This window comes from Buteo buteo, chromosome 26, assembly GCF_964188355.1.
Source record: "Buteo buteo chromosome 26, bButBut1.hap1.1, whole genome shotgun sequence".
Lineage (NCBI taxonomy): Eukaryota > Metazoa > Chordata > Aves > Accipitriformes > Accipitridae > Buteo > Buteo buteo.
This window is the reverse complement of record NC_134196.1, coordinates 634,715-655,161: the sequence shown is the minus strand read 5'-3', so window position 1 is coordinate 655,161 and position 20,447 is coordinate 634,715. Positions and strand designations below refer to the sequence as shown.

The window sequence follows — 20,447 nt, the reverse complement described above, 5'->3', positions numbered from 1 at the left end:
TCATTACACTGTGTGGCACTACCAAGAACAGTTTGGCTCCATTGTCTTTGTAACTGCCCTTCAAACAGCGATGGGCACCTACACCTCTTACCCACATCTCAGAGGGCAGAGCCAAAAACAATTCCTCAGGACAGCACAAGGCATGTTTCATCTGTGGCAGGGCCAGCTCAGTCAGACACTGCAAGCAATACCCATGGTCTACAGATCTTCCCTGTTTCCACTGGAGATTCTGTGTTGAACTCCTTCCCCAAAGGGATGGAGAAGAAGCAAAAAAGGTATGAGGATGGATGACACAATTGGAAAGGTCTTCCCAAGAATCAACTAAATAAATTACAATTCTCCTGCAGAAAAGTGACAGCTAAAGGGGAATATGGTAAGGACTTCTAAGATCAGGGGCTGGATAGAGAAGGTGAAGAGGGAATAACTGCTAGCTACTTTTTTCCAGTAAAACAATGAGGGGATATCAAATGAGAATGCCAAGTGGCAAGTTTCCAACAACGAAGAACTTCTTCACCCCATGAGCAGTTAAGTGGTGAAACTCCTTGTCTCTTGGATGCTAAAAATGTGCATGGGTTCACAAATGCCAATAACGTGCATGTGGGTAAGCGTATGGAAGAAAACCCCATCCAGCACTACTAAATACAAAGATACAGTGACTAGCTTAGAAAGTCCTGAGCCATAACTCAGGGGATGCTTGGAGAATATGCTGAGGAAGTATCACTAATTGATCCTCTATCAGTTGCTCTTGGATGCAGAATACTGGGCTAAATCAGCTTTTGATCTAAACCAGTTCACACACTGTTATGAAAAGATTCTAAATTAACATTTACTGCACACCTTTAAGCCTACTGGGACAGTACAGCAAAGTCCCTACCACTATGGGCCAAACCAATTTACAAGTCCACCCACCTCTTTCCATTTAAATGCTGCATCATTAAACAGAATCAAGACTTTTGGCTTCCTGGAGAAAAGGAGTGTGCCTGATCACCCCATCAGTCCAGCGGGACATACTGCCGTCCCACGGCAGCCAAAGGTGCAGAGCACCTGGGATTGAGCCCAAGGACTTCAGCCATGGCACATCACTCTGCTAACGCTCTTCACAGCCAACCGCCCCCAGCTCCAGAGCATCCTTTATGAAAAACAGCAACGCTGTACCATGGCCAGGAAGGAAAGGGCTTTGAGGCCAACCATCTTCTCAACTAAAATCTACACCTTCATCTCCACTCCAAACATTCACAATCCATTATTTTTGCCCTCCTTTGATTTTCTGCCCTCTGCTATACATGAAAGACCAAAATATACCACAAGGTTAAAAACTGGTCTTGGGGTAGTAGCCCATTTGGCCAGGGGAAGAATAAGCAAGGAAACCTCATCACATCACCTTTTCATTTCTGCTCTGATGGGTAGAAAATGCTGGACCGTACTGCTCTGCCACGCATCGCCTCATGCTGTTGTGATGAAACTCCTCTGGGACAGCAGATCTGCTCCCAGCCCCTGACATTACTCAGCTACCCGGACCTGCCCACCGTGGGCATGCCTCCATTTCTCTGAGTTTCTAGTGTTTCCTGTGCCTACTCCCTGGGGTTGGAGGCATAGCCCAGGGAAGACAGTTTGGCTGGGGGCATCCCTGTGTCAGACTAATCCCAGCTGCCGCAGGGGCCCTGGGAGTCTGTCAGCAGCCAGAATAAACTGAGGTGGGTCTGACTCACGCCAAATCCCAAGCCAGCAAGGGGAATATACCGGTGCAGAAGTGGCGTAAAGCCACTTGTCTGCTTCAGCGCATTGACACACACCAGGCACAGCTCAGCATATCCAGGGGACAAGGCCAGCAGCACAATGCCCCAAGGAGACAGATGACTCCTACGGTCTCGCTGCAGGTGCCTGCCCCATAGAGGATGGCACCTCGGGGACCCAAGGCTGTCCAACAGGTTTGTGCATGCCAGCACGTTTATGTTTGCCCCAGGTTTATTCCACCAGCTTTCCTAGTCCTAAGATCTATTTTAAGCTAAGCAGCTCTCACCCCAGCACCCAGCTCCAGACAGCCCCAGCAGCACCCAGGCAGAGATGAGGCAATGCTATACCAAGCAGGAATAAGCATGCCACGGTCACACACTGCCATCCCCCGCTAACCTCACCGCCTTTACACCTCTCCTACCCCTCCTCACCCTGATTCTGCAGCAGGTTCGTTGAGGAGCAAAAAGTTGGTCCTCGCAGAGCCGGCACACGCCAAGCTGGCATGGGCTTCAGAGGAATTAATTCAGACGGGCAAAGTCTGATCCCTTTCAGGGAGCGTGCGAGAGAGGAGGCAGCGCTCAGCACTTCAGACATCAAGGGAGAGTAAGAGAAAAAGAGATGAGAGAAAGCCTCACATAGAAAAGGCAGCAGGAAAAATGTCCTAATTTGGAGAGACAGGCCTCATTGCCATGGCAACCCAGAATCGCCCCAGAGCGGCCAGATCCGACTTTGTATGTGGTGTTAAACGATTCAACCATTAAGTGAAAATACTAAGGGGAAAAAAATAATGGGGCTGTGGAAGAGAAAGTATTTGGCAACAAAGCGTTTTCCTCTGGGGCTACTCTGGCAACTGAAGTGAACCTTTTGAGTCTTAAGTTGTATTTTTTTCCCCATCTTTAGGTGCAGACACATTTTTGTGCATTTACTTCGTTTCTGGAGAATGAGTCACTCCCTCCTCACTGCACTGCCTTCCCTCCCCAGCCTGGTGCTCACCAGCGGTGGGGCCATGGGGGAAGAAAAGGCAACCGGAGCCCCCATTCCTTGCTTTAAAGTCCCCTACAAAGACCTCCCAGGAAAAGGCTGAAACTGGGAACGCATGGCAAACCACATGGGCACAGTGCAGGGTGGCAGCACACATCACCAAGGAGGTGGCAACAAAATACAGGGTGAGAGTAGCCACCAGCAGCTCCAGCTTCTGGTCTGTGGGCTTGAGAAGGCACATCCGGGATGTCTGCAAGAGAGCTGAGGGCTGCTGAGCACGTCTGGCCATGGGGTAAGTGAGCGAAGCAGCAGGAGAGATACACTCACTAAAAGTCACACAATGCATCTATTGCTGGCTGAGAGAGGAAGATGAATCCCTGCAGTTGTTAATTAATTATCTGATCTCACCCAGAGACCTTTCTGCCTGCTTTAGTCTATGAATTGCTCCGAACATCACGTCAAACCTCCTCTTCCCACACCCTCACCTCCTTCCACCCTCACTCTTGGGGTACCCCAAGCCCTTCCTCCGCACTGCTGCCTCTTGTCGAACACCCCATTCAGCAGGTCTCCTTGTCCTTTTCTTACCCCTGGCACAGTTCTGCCACCTTTTCTCAGCCCCCACAAGAAGTCCCACCCGTTCTGCAGGGGCTGCCCCTCAAAGGGTGCTAGCACATGGAGGTGGACCAGTACGAAGAATAATAAGGCCAGGTGAGCTGCAAGAAAGGAATATCAGAATATGACTTCATCCTCTGGAGGCTTCCTCCTTGTAACTGAAGGAATAAATCCCACGGGATGAGTTCCCAGAGGACCATCCCCTACAGATTCTTAAGCGCAAAGAGGTAAATTGATTGTCACAACAACATCCTTCTCACCTCATGTCTAATCTACTCGTGTCACCTCATTTCCCTATCCAATTTATTCATCAAATAGCAGCAAAATGTTTGGCCAAAAGGATTCCTTGACAGCAGGGACACATGCAGTGTGAGGGAGGACAGGACATGCTTCTGCATGGGCACGGTTACACAGAGACACAGCCACACGTCTTCCACATGCTGTACCTGTTCCTGTACAAAACCACTTCTCCCTGGCCACAGAAACCCAAACATGCCAAGCAAGAAAATTCTTTTCCTAGTATTGCAGTCTAGACTAGACCAGGAGAGGAGTAAATGGAAAAACCAAACTCACTCCTCTACTACCAAAAAAAAAGCCATCAATGTATGATTTGAGAGATTTGTGTATCTTATAGCAGCGGCACAGCAGGAGCTGCTGGCTGGCTACTGGCACTCTGGAAGCAGAAAATGCTTCCCCACAGCTTGTACTGTATATTACTGGGTATTGTTACAGGCACATCTCAAGACATAGAGTAGAGCAACACACTGCTGGACCAGTACAGCCACCAGCGACCAACACTGTCGGAGAGAAATGTGGCCCTAAGCACAGCAGGAGACAAATACCACTCACAACCTCCGTTTCTCCTCCCGGTGGTCAGTATCACAGCATGTTTTTGCCAGCCCGTTTTGCCTCTGGCGAGAAAGCTGCCAGCCACAGCTTCAGTTTATAACAATTAAGCAGATGAAACTTAAAATCCACATGTGAGCATAAAATCTTCCCAGGGAGCTCAGGCAAGGGCAGAGGGATCAGACAGAGAGAACGGCTGGGACAAGCCCTGGTGAAGATGAGCCCCGTGGCCTCACACCAGGACATGGAGACAGCGAAGGTTAACGGCAGCATGGCTCATTGGGGGAGAATGGACCATGGGCACAAGGAACGGTGCAGCCTGGTGAGGTGTCCAGCCATTACCTAAATGAAGCTGTTCCACCATCTGCAGGCGAGCACACTTTGGCATTAAACATTTTGCATGAAGGCCTAATTAATGGAGCACAAAGTGACTTATTAAATCTAAATTAAGGAACCAACTGACTAGCAAAAAAAATTACATCTCTGGCCAGGTAATGGCTGTATCAAACATTTGGATGTGCCCAAAGACCAGCAAAACTCATCTGGCAGATTCCAAATAAGCAAAAGTTTCTCAAAAGATAATCAGAGACTTTTAAAACAAAAGAGAGGGAGGCCACATGATTTGGGGGAGTCTGTCAGGTGACTGAAACTAGCAGAAGGAGAAGGTTGGCTGGTTCATCTTCTGTTCAGTTCCTTCCCATCTCCTTCCACCTCAGCAGTGTTGTCTCCTGCAGGCATGCACATACTCCAAAACTTTGTCAGCCCCATTATAAATGATTTTGGTGTTCAGACTGCAACTGCAGGAGATTAGCCCATAGACCCGAGGAGGACTTGCTACTCAGAGACACGTCCAAAGTTCGCTGTGCACTTCCCTGCCCCACTCTTCACCTCATTACGCCTTTCAGACCCTCCCATCTCTCCCCTTCCCAGGGGTTTAGCCCTTTCAGCACACCCCCTCCTGTAGAACAAGAGATACATACTCCCTTATTTTCACCTTCAGGCTGGCTCCTCCTCAGCCCACCCAAGGCACCCACTGGTTAGAGCATGTCCTGATCTCCTTCAGTGCCACTTGAAGAACCCAAACCACCACAGTTTGCTGTAGCCTTACCACAAGGCTATGAATAAGGCTAGACAGAAAGCTCAGCCAGCCCAAAGGCAGAAAAAAGTGGGGCAGAAAACAGATGTCTGCTTGTCAGTTATGAAGAAAACCAAGGTGCAATTCACATTTTAAGTGCAATTTTTAAGTCTCTGCATTGAAAATATAGTTAAAGGCACGTGCCCTCCTCTTCCACAGAGGATACTAACGGAATAATCCAATTACTGCTGCTGTCATCAGGCTAATTTCTTTTCTCAAGAGGTCTGGTTTTGGATAGAAATATTAAAATCTCCAAGCCTTGCGCCATGTTCCCCTACAAAAGCTAACCGATAGGAGCACGCGATGCTGAGCAACTGCCTGTTCATGACTATGTCTCATTTGCTGCTGCAATCCAAGCCACCGCGGTGCGATAGCATGAGTCACAGAGTGCACACATGTGTGCTGAGCACAAGTGTGAATTGAACGTCCAGCCCCGAGAGACAGTGCCGCTTGCATTACATGCTTGTCTACGCGAATCACAGAGCGGGACCGCGCTGGGGTGAATCAGCGTGAGTCACCGTGGGAGCGCGTGGCAGGGAGGGTGAGCACGCTGCAAGCGTGTTGGGGCCACGCTGTGCATGGGTCACTTGTGCAGAAATCACAGCTCCCGAGACACTCCGATGCAGGGCTTTGCCCACTTTGCGCGTGCATTTTTAGCTTGTTTTCTCTAGGAAACGAAGCTCTAGCAAACCTGGCGTGTGTGTTTGTGCTTACGTGAGTCAGGCTTCCCAGTAACTCCTGAACCTGCTAGCCAATTTCCACTTGATTTGACAAAGGGGCAGAGGACTCAAGGAGAATTAAATTATTACGGTACTATACAAAATACAGCCTGCAACTGCATGCAGTCCCAAAGGCTTTGTCTGGCCCCACAGCAGTGTGTATGATTCACCCACTCACAGACAAAGGCTCACTAGGCAGTCAAATAAACTTCATCCTAACCTGGCAGCATGCCTGTAGTGGGCAGCCCCTATATACAGAACCCCCCGGGCACCACAGTACATCTCTCTTTTGCCCAGCCAGCAGGTATAAAAGACAGTGGAAACTAGGAGAGAGGCAATATGAGACCAGGGGGGGAAATGGGATTATTGTAGGGAGGAGGTGTAGCCAGCTCCTGAAAAATTGGAAGCTGCTACGGGCACACCCACTTATTTGGACTGGACATCTTCTAGTTGAAACAAGGCAGAGGGTAGAGAAATGAGATCCTTTTAATGCTCCTGGTCCTCACCATTGGGGGAAGGATGAGTTCAGCTCTTCTGAAATCTCTTCACCCAGCTCAAGTTCTCTCCTCTGTGGACTCTCTGGTGTCTACTAAGGGCTGAGCTCACATTACAGTCTTAGTATATAATTCAGTTAAAGAGTCAATTAACCATGAGATGTGAATCCACTGAAAACAGGATTCATTCATTTGGGAGCTGACAAAATTACTTGTTCCATCGCCCTTCCACTCACTCTGTCTTCTCAACAAGCTGTTCCAATGTCAGGTCATAAAATTCACTTTCAAGTGTGCCAGATAGGGGTAAAAAAAAAAAAAAAAAAAGAAAAAAGAAAAACCCTCTAGTGTGGATTTGCAAAAGCGATGAGGGACTCTGGGTGTCCATTCAGAGCTACAACATGAAAGGCCCAAGTTTCAGACAGTGGACATGCCCAGCATTTTTCAAATTTGGGCTGCCTTAACCTGTCTCATGTTGGATGTCAAAAAAAAAAAAAAAAAAAAAAAAAAAGGCACCTATAATCACTGTTCACACTCAAAACACCTTAGCCTACTTCTTCAATTACCATCGCTTCCTGGGAGGTAGGCAGAGCCCATTCAGATACCGGGTGTCCTGCACCTGGCAGCCTGGCAGGCAGTGCTGCATGGAAAAGGTGTCCCACTCCACCAGCCCCAGGGCTACCCATTCCCAACCCTCCCAATGCCCATTCAGCCCTGCCACACCGAGGAACAGGCTGAGCCTGGCCCACAGCCTGGGCCCTGACAGAGCCCACATGGAGCCAGCAACTAGGAGGCATGGAAGGCAGGCACTTCTGAGAGATGCTCTCTCCATTCACTGTTATCTGACAAATGCGCCATTATCCAACAAGAGCCTCTCTCTCCACTTCCCGAGTGACTGCCTCCTTTGTTAAGAATCCATTGACTCCTCCTTTTTATCTACAGTACCTTCAGAAGAGGATCATCTTCCTTACGTTTCTCCTGAGCTCACTGGGTCATTTGTGGGTTGCCTTTTTTTTAACTATCTCTAGTAGATAGCTAAAAGGTATTGGTAACCATCGGCTCACTGCATCCCCTGAAGGAAAGGATGTACTCTTCCCTCTCAACCTCCTTCCATACTGCACCAGCAACAGGAAATTCCCTGCTCCCCACAAGCCTTCCTGAACTGGAAGTGATGGAAACACTGTATTTCCAATGGGGGGAGTCTCAGCAAGAGGAGGCCATCCCCTTTGGAGGGAAAACTCATTTATTTCAAGAGGGTCAGAGCTACATGCGGCCACTTGCAAGGAAGAACATTTCTGGCGATAGTAATTTTACCTTGCACTCAGCCCCATGCAGGGTGTGTGAGCCCTATGATTTGGTAGGCTTAAACAGAAGTTAAGACAATAAAACCCTCTCAGATCTCTGACCTTTGATAGATGCAAAGAACTGGTTAATGCAGCACACCAAACATTGACACTTCAGCTCAAGCAGGTTTGTGTTGGAGGCAGCCTTCATCAGCCGGGAGCCACAAATCCTCACCGCACACCGCATCTCATGGGCAGCTCTGCCCCAGCTGAGGTGACACCACACGTTGCTCCTGGCCAGGTCCCCACGGGCTCAGCAGCCTCGTCCCTTAGCCCAGGGGGAGTAACCAGCGATGTGCGAGGCCGTTACGAACCCTTCCCCAAGCTTCACGTCCCCTTACCCGCTCGTCCATGACCTGGTATAGACACCACTAGACTGCATGTTCGACTGTGGTAAGAGGATCACCAGCTTGTCAAGCTGGTGATGTGGAGAACAGTATTAACTGAGTAATTAAATCATTTCTGTAATTACTCTCACACAGCTATAAATAATGTAAGCCCACACGTTCTCTCTGGAAGCCACAATAGTGAGAGCAGAGAGGGTGAGGGATGCAAATGAAAAAGGAGAAATAATAATAATAAAAACACTTAACCTTTACTCAGTATGCTGCATTTTCAAAGCACAGTGCAAACAACAATTAAGAAATGGGTAGAGTGACAGGCAGGAGAGGGTGAAAGGGAAGTGGGAGAAGGGAGAGGAGGGGAAGGGGAGCAGGATCTGAGACCCAGCAAGGCTGGCAGCCCCGTGGACACATTGCCCAGCCCGGTGGCCCAGCCACGCTGTGCGGCTCTTCATCCCAAACCTCCATACTGCTGCCTGGGGGGGGGTTAAGGGCACAGCTCTAGCTCTGCCTCTGCAGAAAGCGAGCAGCAAACCGAGTGCCCGAGCAGGAGCCAGGACAAAGCGCTGCGCTGCACGAGCGCACACCTGGAGGAGCCAGCAGCTCCATCACACAGCATCCTCCTAATGGCGTCGGCCTGTCCCCTCCAGCACAGAGGCCTGGCGGCGACCACCCTGCCCAAGCCAGGCAGCTAGCGGAGCCTGCGGGGGGCTCTTCCCTCTCCCCACCAGGCCTGGGGCCCCGGCACAGGGTGTGCTGGAAAAGAGGGGGCACAGCCGAGCCAGCCCCAGGCACGCTTTGGGAGACCCACTGGCCTTCCCCCCAGGGGGGAGCACGGACGCCAGCGTTCCCGTCCCCCCCACGGAGCCGCTTCTGACTGCCTTTGTGGCTCAGTGCAGAGCAGGGAGGGAGTATTTCTGTCCGACCGGAGCGGGAGGCAGCACTCACCAGGGAAGCACCACAGCCCAGTCCCACGGCCCTGTGCCCTGCCTCGGCCCAGGCCTGCTCTCCTCGCCCAGTTTCCACCCAACAGGCTTTCCGCTCGTGTTGCACACCCACGGCCCGTTTGCTCAGCAGCTCTGCCACCCCGCTCCCCACCTCTTGCTCCGGCGGCCAGCCAAGCAGCGTCACCCGCACAGGCGGCATCGCCTGGGCAGGCACGTCTCCTCCTCTTTCCTCTCCCTCTGTGCCTTTTCCTGGTCCCCATCTCCCGCTTCCCACCTTTTTCCAGCCCCCCCGCCCATCTCCTTGTTTCAGAGTCTCTTCCACATGCAACCCCTCTGCACTAGCTCCTCATCACACCCCCTGTGCCCCCATCACCCATGCTCCAGCCCAGATACCCTGCTGCACAGTGCGTTTTCTCCTGGCTGGATCCCACCAGGACCCCACAGGAGAGCTCCAGCTCCAGCCCCAGCACGGCCCGTGCAGCCCCCAAGTCCAGGTGCAGGTTTGAAGCACAGTTTGCAAGGACAAGATCTCTTCAAGATACGTGGCAAACCTCTAAAAAGACTCTGCTGCACGCAGAGTTTCTCATGCTTATAACAAGGCCAAACTTGGGACAACCTAGGCAGCGGTAGCAAAAGCACATTTCTGGTCAAAAGTCCTCCCCTGCAAGACGCCCCCCCCAGACCTGTGCCTTTGCTCTGAGGACCTGTGGTGGTCAGGCAGAGCCTTTGGAGGAAAACGTGCCAGCACTTGCAACACAGGTAAATCATGTCTCTCCCTGTGCCACATTTGCAGAGAGTGCCGTTTTATTTTCCAAATAAATAGCGAAATAAATCAATCAGCTTGAGGCATACACCTGGCATAGGAAACTTTGCTCAAACAGTCATAGTCTGGCAAAGTTACAGGAAACCCCCAAGAGGATGTTATAATGGGGAATGCTGGGCAAGCTTACAATAGATGGTACTATCAGCTCTGCATACAGAAAGTTCTCCTGCCTGCCGCAGCTATTCAGCCACCTCTAATGGGGGTTACAGCTTCTCCTCCTGGAGTCCAGATTTTCATATCAAGCATTGTATTTACTTCAGCTAGAAAAATCCATTAATTGCTCCCTAGCAATTAGGTAGCCTTTGCCTTTTGTAGAGCTCAAAGTACTTTACAAAAACATTGTTATGGTCTTCTTGCAAGGGGCAAATTGCTGTAGGCAGAAGTTCAGCAACTGTCTTAAAGTCATGTTTTACAGCAGAGCTGCAGTGAGGACTTGGGTCTACTAGACCTGCTTGATTCTGCTGGCACCCTTCAGATCAGTCTTCCTCGCACTGTGTACCTGCCTTTTTTGCTTTTTCCCTACCCACCTTTAGACTCCCCATGTCCTTGATTCCTTCTCCCCCCCCCACCCCGAAACATATACTGTTATTATCAGGAACCTCACAGATACACAGCTAGAAGCTACTTCCAAAGCACAGAGAAAAATTGCCTTGACAGAGCCTTTAGCGTTTTGGTTTTTTTTTTCAGTCACTCTGTCCTGGTTTCAGCTGGGATAGAGTTAACTGTCCTCCTAGTAGCTGGTACAGTGCTGTGTTTTGAGCTCAGTATGAGAAGAATGTTAATAACACTGATGTTTTCAGTTGTTGCTCAGTAGTGTTTAGTCTAAAGTCAAGGATTTCAGCTTCTCATGCCCAGCCAGCAAGAAAGCTGGAGGGGCACAAGAAGTTGGCACAGGACACAGCCAGGGCACTTGACCCAAACTGGCTGACAGGGTATTCCATACCATGGGACGTCCCATCTAGTTTAGGAACTGGGGAGTGGGGGGGGGGAAATCGCTGCTCAGGGACTGGCTGGGTGTCGGTCGGCGGGTGGTGAGCAATTGCCCCACGCATCATTTGTACTTTTCAATCCCTTTATTACTACTGCTGTCATTTTATTAGTGTTATCATTATCATTATTAGTTTCTTCTTTTCTGTTCTATTAAACCGTTCTTATCTCAACCCACAAGTTTTACTTCTTTTTCCTGATTTTCTCCCCCATCCCACTGGATGGGGGGGGGAGTGAGTGAGCAGCTGCGTGGTGCTTAGTTGCTGGCTGGGGTTAAACCACGACACACTCTCAGAACTTACTCTTCCCCCCACTGCCCCTCCACAATCCAGAAGTATCCTTGTCTATCTCTCATCGTGTCCATCCCATTCCTCTTCCACTCTAGCTATAACACATTGTCCAGCACTTAGTTCAGTCCTGCTTCTAAACAGCTGCAGCAACATAGTTTCCACACTCTTCCCTAAGGAGACTAGAGCACATCCTAAAAAACCTCAGTGACTGAACTTTTTTTTTTTGATACACATATGTAACATTTAATATTATCATTTAACAAACCATAATATATCATTTAATATCTTTTCTCAACTTTATCCTGCCGCTCCTACTTCTGGCAGCTACACCAAGCATTATTTTCTCTAATCTTAGTTTACCTCTATTCACTACATATATTAATCATACCCTGACTCATTGTTCAGCCAACCTACAATACATACATATAGCTGTTTCAGTCTTTCTTCATGTATCAGTTCCTCCAGACCCTTAACAGACTCACAGACTACAATTATATCTTTTTCTGTACCCTGTTTTTTTCCAGCCTGTGTATATGTAATTCCCTTAACTTCCTTCATAATCCATCCCCTCCAAACTTGGTTAATGAAGCAAATAAAAAGCAAAGAGAAGAAGAGATTCCCTGGAAAGAATTGTTTCTCTCTGTCCCGCAGTTACTGGGGAATGACACGCAGATCTAAAGCAGCAGCTTCGGGCAATTTCACACTCCGTGTTTTCAATTTCATTTTGAGGCCAGTTTAGGGTAGGGACAAATTTGAGTGTAATTAATTTAGATTTTGTGAGACAAGTAACTGCTTGGGGTTGTAATAAAGGACTGCCTGCTCCAGAATGAAGAAACTAATCTCCTTGTCCGGCTGGGGATGGCACAAATTGATTTAATACTTTTGTGCTGATTTTTTTTGTTTTGAAGAAAGGGGTTATAATAATGATTATAAATAACTATGGGTCAGATCTCATTAAGCTCCCAGATTTTCTTTAGATAAGTGCTCACAGATTTGGAGATCTACCTAAACATCATCAGTGTGAAAATCAAGGCTAGAAATCTAGCAAGAATGAAGTTTTACACAAAAGCCCTATTACTTGACAGGTCAAAGCTGCATGGAAATCAACCTTTTCCTCACAGATATTTCAATACCTCTATTTCCAGGTAGACAATGGCAACACTGCTTTTAAATATTAGTAGGAAAGAGGTTAATTCAGTCTCTCTTTTTCCTCAGGTAGGTTGCAGCGGTTGCGTTCAGAAAGGTCTTCTGTCACTCGAAAGAAAACATCACTATAACAACAGAAGAAAACTAACAGAACTCCTAGAAGAAGAATTCTGTGACCCAAAATAAAGCAGGCTTATAAATAGCTACAAAAGGCTGATGTAAAGGAATCAGACTTCAGTTTTGCTTGGCATTTGCTGTCTGGGAGTTATCTTCTCCTTCAGCATCCTACCCCTGCCCCAGCACTGCCGCTGCCCAAAGCGCCCCGGGGCACCTTGGCAGGGTGTGAGCCTCACCAGGGTCCCTCCCGGTTTTCTCCTCCCCAGCCCTGTGACAGTCAAGCTCAGATGGTGCCTTCAGGCTTCAGGTGCCCAAGGCTCTGCATTTCTGAGGCTCAGGGCAGAGATGAAGTGCATCCAGCAGAAATTAGTAGAGGGGGGAAAAAGCAATGGGAATATTTCAGGGAAAGTTACATTTCCATAAGATTACTTTTAAAAAGGGAATTTCTTGCTGCCTTTTTAAGTGACAAAAAAAAACCAAAAACAAAAAAAAAAAAACAAACCAAAAAAACCCAGACTCTGTATTTTTCTCTTGTGACTTTTGAAAACAATACCCCCCAAAAAAGTGAAGGCCTTGAAATGGAGTTCCCCCCAAGCAAATGGGAGATTAAGTAGAGGGAAACTTTAAAAATTAAAAAAGCAGACTATTTTAATAGGAAATTTAATAAAAGAAACAATACATTTCTTTGAAAAGTAATTTTTTTCATCGAAATAATATTGACGAGAGTACTTGAGCTCTTGTTTAGAAAATGAGAGTTAACTTTGAAGGATTTAATGGCCCTGGGGAGAGGTTAAAGCTCTTAAAAGTTCATTTCCAGGTTTCCTAATAACTGAGGGATTTTAAGTGCTGTAATTTATTTGTAAAGTAATAAAAATTGTTCTAGGGAAATTCTCAGATGTTAATTAAACTCCACAGAAATACACTACCTATGTTCCCTTCCTTTATATGAAAAAATGTAATTTTGTATGGATGGATTAGACACAGATGTAAACATAAATTACTGATCCACCTGGCCTGTTATTACATGCATATACTCAAGGGAAAAACAACACTGACATACAATACAATATTCTCTATATCTCTGTGACCTACCTTTCTTCTCCCTCCCCAACTTTTGCAGCAGACTCGTAGTTTGAGGACACACGATATTTAGTTCATTTTTCGAGCTACACAAAGCTTTCCTTTGGCAGCAAAAGGAAGCTGAGTACCAAAAGCAAAAGAATTGTATTAATCATGTCCTCAATAAAATTATTAAATGCTTGAAGGGAAACTGCTGATTTTTTTTTATTTTTTAAAATCAAACTCGTCTTTGCTAATCACTAGATTAGTCTAAGAAACATTTAAACTATTACTATCATCAAATGCAGTTTCAGAGAAAAGAAAATGCTTTGTGAAATTACGTGAACTGCATATAATCTTGCTTTGGAGGGAAAAAAGGGGTAGGAACCTTCTAACAACATTGAACCATGCTCTTTCAACATATGCAGATCAAAATGTGTTTTTTCCATCCCCACCCCCCCAAGAAGCATTTTGTTTGGAATATATTTCACTTCAGTTCATATAATCCATTCAAAGGGAACTTTTTCTTTTGGGTGAGGTTTTTGGTTTGGTTTTTTTTTACTGAATTTCCTTCACACAAGGGCTCTAAAAATTTCAGATGTCATCCCTAATGGAAATGAAACAAATTTACATCCAAAAAATGAGGTTTGCATTCCCCATGCATCTCTATTATTTAACCTTTGGAAACCTGAGAGTGAAAGTGCTTTCCTTTTAATTACAGATGTTCTGCTTTTAGCAGCACTGTCCCAGTGTCTTTGACTTTGTCCTGGTTTCAGTGTGTATCTAGGTGCCCAGCTTATCCAACTAGTTTTGGATTCCCTGTACCTGCAGCATCACTTTGCTGCACTCTGACCAGCAGCTAGTTTTCTTCCCTGGTGCTTTATACCCATTGTCTGAGTTTGGACTTGCCCCCCACCAAAATACCAAAGAATTTCATTGCTGCAGCAGCATGGCCCAGGTATGGAGCAATCACAGCAACCTTCAGCATTGAAAGAGAGAGAGACAACACATCTTGGGAACCTTGACAGAAAACAAAAAGAAAGGGGACAGGGATTTATGAAGTGGGGATGGAAACGTGGAGGAGAAATTGCAGCTTTGGCATGAACAGGGAAAAAAGAGCAAGGTAGTGGAGGGACTAGCAGAAAAGTCAGCTCTATGCTGTGTGAGAAAAGGAAGGAGAATCTGGCCTAGAATGATCATGGATTTTAGATTTCAGGTTAGTTTCATGCAGCTTTTATACAGATTTTATCACAGGCACAGCGCAATTTAACAGATCATTCTTTCCTAGCATTTTATTTCCATCAGTGTGGCCACCCTGTGCAGGCAAGCCCTGCAGAAAATAGCAAGGGATGCAGAGATAGAGAAGAATGTTTTTCAGCTAGGAAAACATAATCATCCTCTTCCAATATTTTTCCTGGGTGCTGCCTGTGCACCATTGTGTTACTATTAAGCTGCACAGGACAAGAAGCTTTGGCAAAACAATGTGACTGGAGAAATAGCGAGGGACAGTTCCACCAAAAATGATGGTCACCAGCTGTGCTATAAGAGAACCCAAGGCATTTTCTGCTCTTAGCTTTTCTGCTTTCATTATCACCAAGTTGACTTTTTCCATTATTCAAAAAAAAAAAAAAAAAAAAAATAGTCTATCATTACAAAACAGACCAGTCAGCCAAATGGTGTGGTCATTTTTTAGCCAAGAAGCTAAATCTTTTCCAACACAGTAAGTGTCCTAAATCTGAACAACAATTTGCTCTTCTCTTAAGGTACCTATAAATGTACATTCTTATTGTTATTTCCTTTTCTGCGACTGCTCCTTTACCTCCTAGTTCTGGGCAGAAGTGTTGTTAGGTAATATTGAAAATACAATGAAGAAAAGCCCAGCCCAGATTTCCAGTCTCAGGTCTGCAAACACAAGATATTGGTTTGTGTGCTTATCTGAACTGAAGCTTGGTTTGCAGCCTCGAAGGTTTCCTTCCACCATCAGTCTCCTAACACAGAGCATCCTCATCTGTCAGCTATTTCCACACTGTGATAGGACTGAATTTCTGCTTTCAAAACAACTGGGGAGAAAGGAGAAATTATTTTAAACACTGGAATGGGAGCAGGTATGCTCACTGGTCACGAGTGCATTGCAGTCCTCCGGTCAATGCAAACTAACACTTAAGATCAGGCAACATAAAGCTTTAAAAAGAAAGGTCATTGCGGCAACTTCAGGCAAACCAAAGAGACCACAGAGCTTCCACAAGCGAAGTTCTTGGATCGCAAGAACCAAGCATTGGTGGTGGTGCACATTTCTCTCCTCTCCATCTCACCTATTCCAGATTGAACACAGATAATCAGTGACCCATGCTATTCCCTTTCTCATCAGAGGTCCAGGTGAGAAGATGCTATGGTCCTAGTCCCTTTTCTAGGTGCCAGCACCAAAACAAGGACCAGGTGCCTCCTTGTAGGGCTGAAACATTGCGATCATTCTCCTACCCTGCCCCACAGCTGCAGGGCTTGCTCCTCTGAGAGGAACGAACGCAGGGGCTACTGGACCCCCTCAGCCAACACTCCCAGGCCACCCAGCCCCGACAAAATGACTGCTGCAGTTCGTGCTGTTTGGCATCACGGCTGGCACGTTCGTCAGAGACTAAAGGGACTGAACTGGCTATGACAAGACTCTCCCTCAGCAAACTGGTCTCTCCAGAGCTCGAGTGAGGCACATCGTGTGTCTATGCTTCACCGTTTTCCTGGAACTAAACCCAGATCATAGTGTGCACATAGATCATCTGGTCATTTTCTTCTGATGCCAAATTAGGCAGAGAATAAATGTAACACTTTGTAACAGCTAAACAGGTAGGATTAGAGACATGAGCACCAAGGAGAGCAACAGGAAAAACATATGCAAATTCCTATATACTCATTTTTCAGAGGAAAAAGACAAAACACAGGGAAAACAAGAAGATATAAACATTATCTACAAAATCTAATCAAATGCAATATTAAAGTGCATGAGCTCGAACAGAACAATCAGGAAATCCAGATGTTATACCTTCAGCAACATACTTCCACCTGTGATGTTACACCTAGGGCAGGTTTCACGGCATTTAACTTGAGGAATGACAAGCAAGTTGGGGTACAGCCTTCTTCAGTAATCAGTGGGGAGACACAGGACTGTCCTGTGAGCATTTCTCTGCACCCTGAGGTGGGTGGGGTGAATTGTCCTCAGGTGGTGCCTCCTTCCCCACTGATTGTAAAGATGCCCAGACCTCTAGCCGGCAGGTAGCAAACTTCCAGATGCATGTTAACTGAGATGAAGCCAGCCTATGGTGCACATCATACTATATAGACAGAAATATTGAGAGGAGAAAAGAAAATTCAGGCTTGAAATCCTCTTTTTTCCTTTTTGCCTGCCCTTTCGTGTCTCAATTTACCAGCTTCACAGTTATTACAAAGCACTTTTTACACATGGACCCCAATTTCCTCCCAGACACACTTATTAAACCTTCATTGAAGGTGAAACAGAATTTCACATGCTACTCCAGGGAAGGCGGTTTGACTGAGGAGGTTTTTTGCATCAACCGCCAGAGAAGAGGGGCTTATCTGTCACACCAAGGCATTAGTGGTTTGTAGCATTCTTTAGGTTTGCATTGGCACTACTGATCACAAACACACAGGGAGCATAACGAAGCTGTAAGTGCAGGTCTGAACCTGTGAAATGCTGAGCAAGTTCAATCACAGCTGACTGCTGTGGGCATTGAGGGGATGCTAAAAGAAAGAAGCGATCCATGCTTGCAGGATCAAACCCCAGCCACACAACTCATCTGCAAAGAACATGACTAACAGTCACTAAAAGCAAAGCCTCTGTCAAGGCCCTCTGTGGAAAACAGATTGTTTAAGGACTTACCAGGCTGACTGCAGTATTTTTAGTAGAATATCAATGTATTTACTCTCTACCATATTTTAATTCAATTCATCAAATAAATGTTATCCATTAAAGATTACACACCTGTGAATCAGAAGCTGTAAAGGTCAGTCTTTTCAATGTATGTTTAAAAGAAATCTTGGCCTTTCCTAAAACTGCAGATCTTTGTACATAACCTGCCTCTCCTGTCTGCAAAACTACAAAAAAAAAGGAGTTTGATAAAACAGAGGTCTCCATTCATAAGGCTTCCACCTTTGAGCTCGCCGTGGGCTGCCTGCCTGCCAGAATGCTCTTTAGAACCGAGCCAGTGGGGTACACAGGGCAGTCACGGGAGACACTGCCTTCCTAAGGAGAGACTAGAGATAGGTAGAAAGAAAAATCTTCGCAAAGTTCAATAGGCCAAATTTCTCTTTGAACTACAGCAGCGTAAATCTGATCCAATCCTGCCAAAGGCAATGGAGCTATGCTAGATTTACACTGCAGGAATCTGAAATCAGAATTTGGCCTGCCACGTTCAAAGTCACAAGGAACTTTTCCCAGTGCTTAGGAGGTCTGGCATCAGTAACACTTACGCTTGTTCAAAGAGGATGCAAAATGCCACCGTAAGTGTGAAATGCAGCAATCAAGTAATGCTTCAGACCTCTTTTGCACAGACAGCAATAACCATGCAACGCAGCAGGCAGGAGAGCATCGAGATACAGCACTGTTGCCTGACTGTCCTCCAGGACAGAAAAGCTTTATTGTGGGTGGAATGGGGTAGAATGACTTTAGCGCATGTGCAACTATTCAAGGAGAGAGAGAAAAAAAGGCCTGTGATTATTTTATTCAATGACTACTTTAGTTCAAAGGCTGATACGAAAAAATAACACTGCATATTAACTTTATGTTATTTGGCAACTGAACAGTTGGTCAAAGTGTGAGAAAATAATTTGTAATTAATTTATTCCCATCTACTCACCTGCAATAACCGGCACTAGATTATTTACTTACAAGGTAAATAAAACAGAAAGTGCCTGGATTTCTCAGCCCACTAGATCTCTTTCTGAGGAAAAGCTGCCACAGTGGCCAGCTTAATTCTCCCCCTTCATTCAGTTAGACCCAATTCTGCCTAGTGAAGTGTCTCAGATTTGCTTAAGAGTGACCTGTAAAAGAAAAAGGCTATCGGCTTGTGTCCCTGTTTACGTCTTTGCAACGCACAAAGTGTGGTCAAGAGGGTCTTCTCAACAAAGGGCTTGGCCCCGACCCTGTCTAGCACTGAGCCCGCAGGGAAAAGGGCAGCCCACTTCTCTCGAGTATTCCCACTGGCCCATTGCAGCCCAGAGGCCACTGTTAGCCACACCATCTGGCCAAACGCACACTCAGGTGTGAACTGCTGGGTCCCCTGTTCCTCCCAGGGGAAGACTTGTATCAGGTCCAGCTACACCCCATGGAAGCTCCCTAAGCTGAGAGTTACCAGCTGGCCAAAGCTGCTGCTCCCTCTGCTTCTTGCCCTGTTCAAAACCAGTAGTGGGAAGGCATGTTTGTGTAGTAATTCCCCAGAAGACTGACTGGGGCTTGGGAAAACAATGAAATGTCAGTGATACGAAGGAATAAAGTAGTGCAGTGGAAAAAAAGACAGACTTAGCTGGACTGGTTCAAACTGGTTAGTTGCTTAGCTAACACCTATTTAACTTCAGAAGCTGAAGAACACTTCTGAGAGGGGACGGCTTTATTAAAGATTCAATTATTTTCCAATTAAGATGTAAGAGCTGTATTAAACGTCCCTGAAAATACCACAATGTCCTCCAGCTGCACGCAGGAAAAACCCAAGCTAGCATACTCTTTTAAGGTAAAACACAGGTAAAAATAAAACCTTAAAAAAAATACATAAATCACAATTGTCAGGGGCTCTTTATCCTTCCTACGAAAGAAGAAAAGGGCTGATTCTTTTGCAGCTCTTTTCTACCTGCTCCTTTCCCTCCTCGGTTTTTCTCTGTTGCAGATAATTCCACATGATTAATAGGCTCTTCTCAGCAGTGCTACACACAGTTAGCTCTTTTAATCTCTCTTTGAATCTGAGACTCTCTAATCCCCCAACCCTTCGGCCCCATGAGACTACACCTGAGGATCACAGAATAAGATATTTCTTTCTGGTTTAAGTTTTGATCTGCAGGTCTGCAATGGAAGGAAGCTCAAATTTACCTTATCTGCCATGATCATAGAGGAGCCTCCATGGATGCCCAGGATGGGAGTGAGGGTCTGGGCAGAGATGAAGTCCAGGATCTGGGCAATGGCTTCCTGGTCTGTGTCATCAGCGAATACCACCCCTTGAATCTTCCGGTCTGACATGAGGTCACAGATGCGAGTGATGATGCTCTTGGGATCTGTCTCATTCATGGCCACCAGCTCCACCCGAGGCACCACTGAGAGGTGGTGGAAGTCATCTTTCTCGTGGGCATCTTTGATGGCCACTTCGTCTGAGGTCCCCACCAGGATGACCGCAATGCCAATGCTCGGGTGGCTTTTCTGGGCATGGGCCCCACTCCCTGTTGTCGCGAGGACTGCCAGCACCAGCCAAAACCTTGGAGAGTAGCACTCCACCCTGGGCCTCATCTTCGGCTCTTACACTCCCTGAGCGAGGAAGAAGAAAAAAAGGAAAGGGGGAAATTAAGACAAAGGGAAAGTGATTAATTGACAAGTCAGTCATGCACTCAGCCTTTAAAGTAGATCCGTTGACATTCCTCAGCCGCTAGCCCTCCTCCCACCAGTCCTCCTTGCCCGATGCCCAGCCCTTTGGCTACATTCACGGCTCTGTTAAAGTCGGGGGGGCAGACCAGTCCAGTCTCTACTTCAGAGAACAGCTGTCAGCAGAAGATGGGATCATGTCATCTCTCAGGTCCCATGTCACTCTGAGACCCAAGTCAAAAGTGACAGAGAATTGTCCTTTGACGGCTGATAGGCTGTCTTTGTGAAACGGATTGCTAATGTCA

At 46.7% G+C, this 20,447-nt stretch overlaps 1 protein-coding gene across 1 annotated transcript in view; it reads right to left on the bottom strand.

Annotated features, from left to right (window-relative positions):
- Positions 1 to 20,070, bottom strand: part of GRIN2B (glutamate ionotropic receptor NMDA type subunit 2B) — a 168,478-nt gene extending 148,408 nt beyond the window's left edge. The window contains exon 1 of the mRNA XM_075057757.1: positions 19,660 to 20,070. Within this exon, the coding sequence (XP_074913858.1) occupies positions 19,660 to 20,070 (411 nt within the window). The remainder of the gene's footprint in view (positions 1 to 19,659) is intronic.
- Between the last annotated feature and the right edge of the window lie 377 nt (positions 20,071 to 20,447).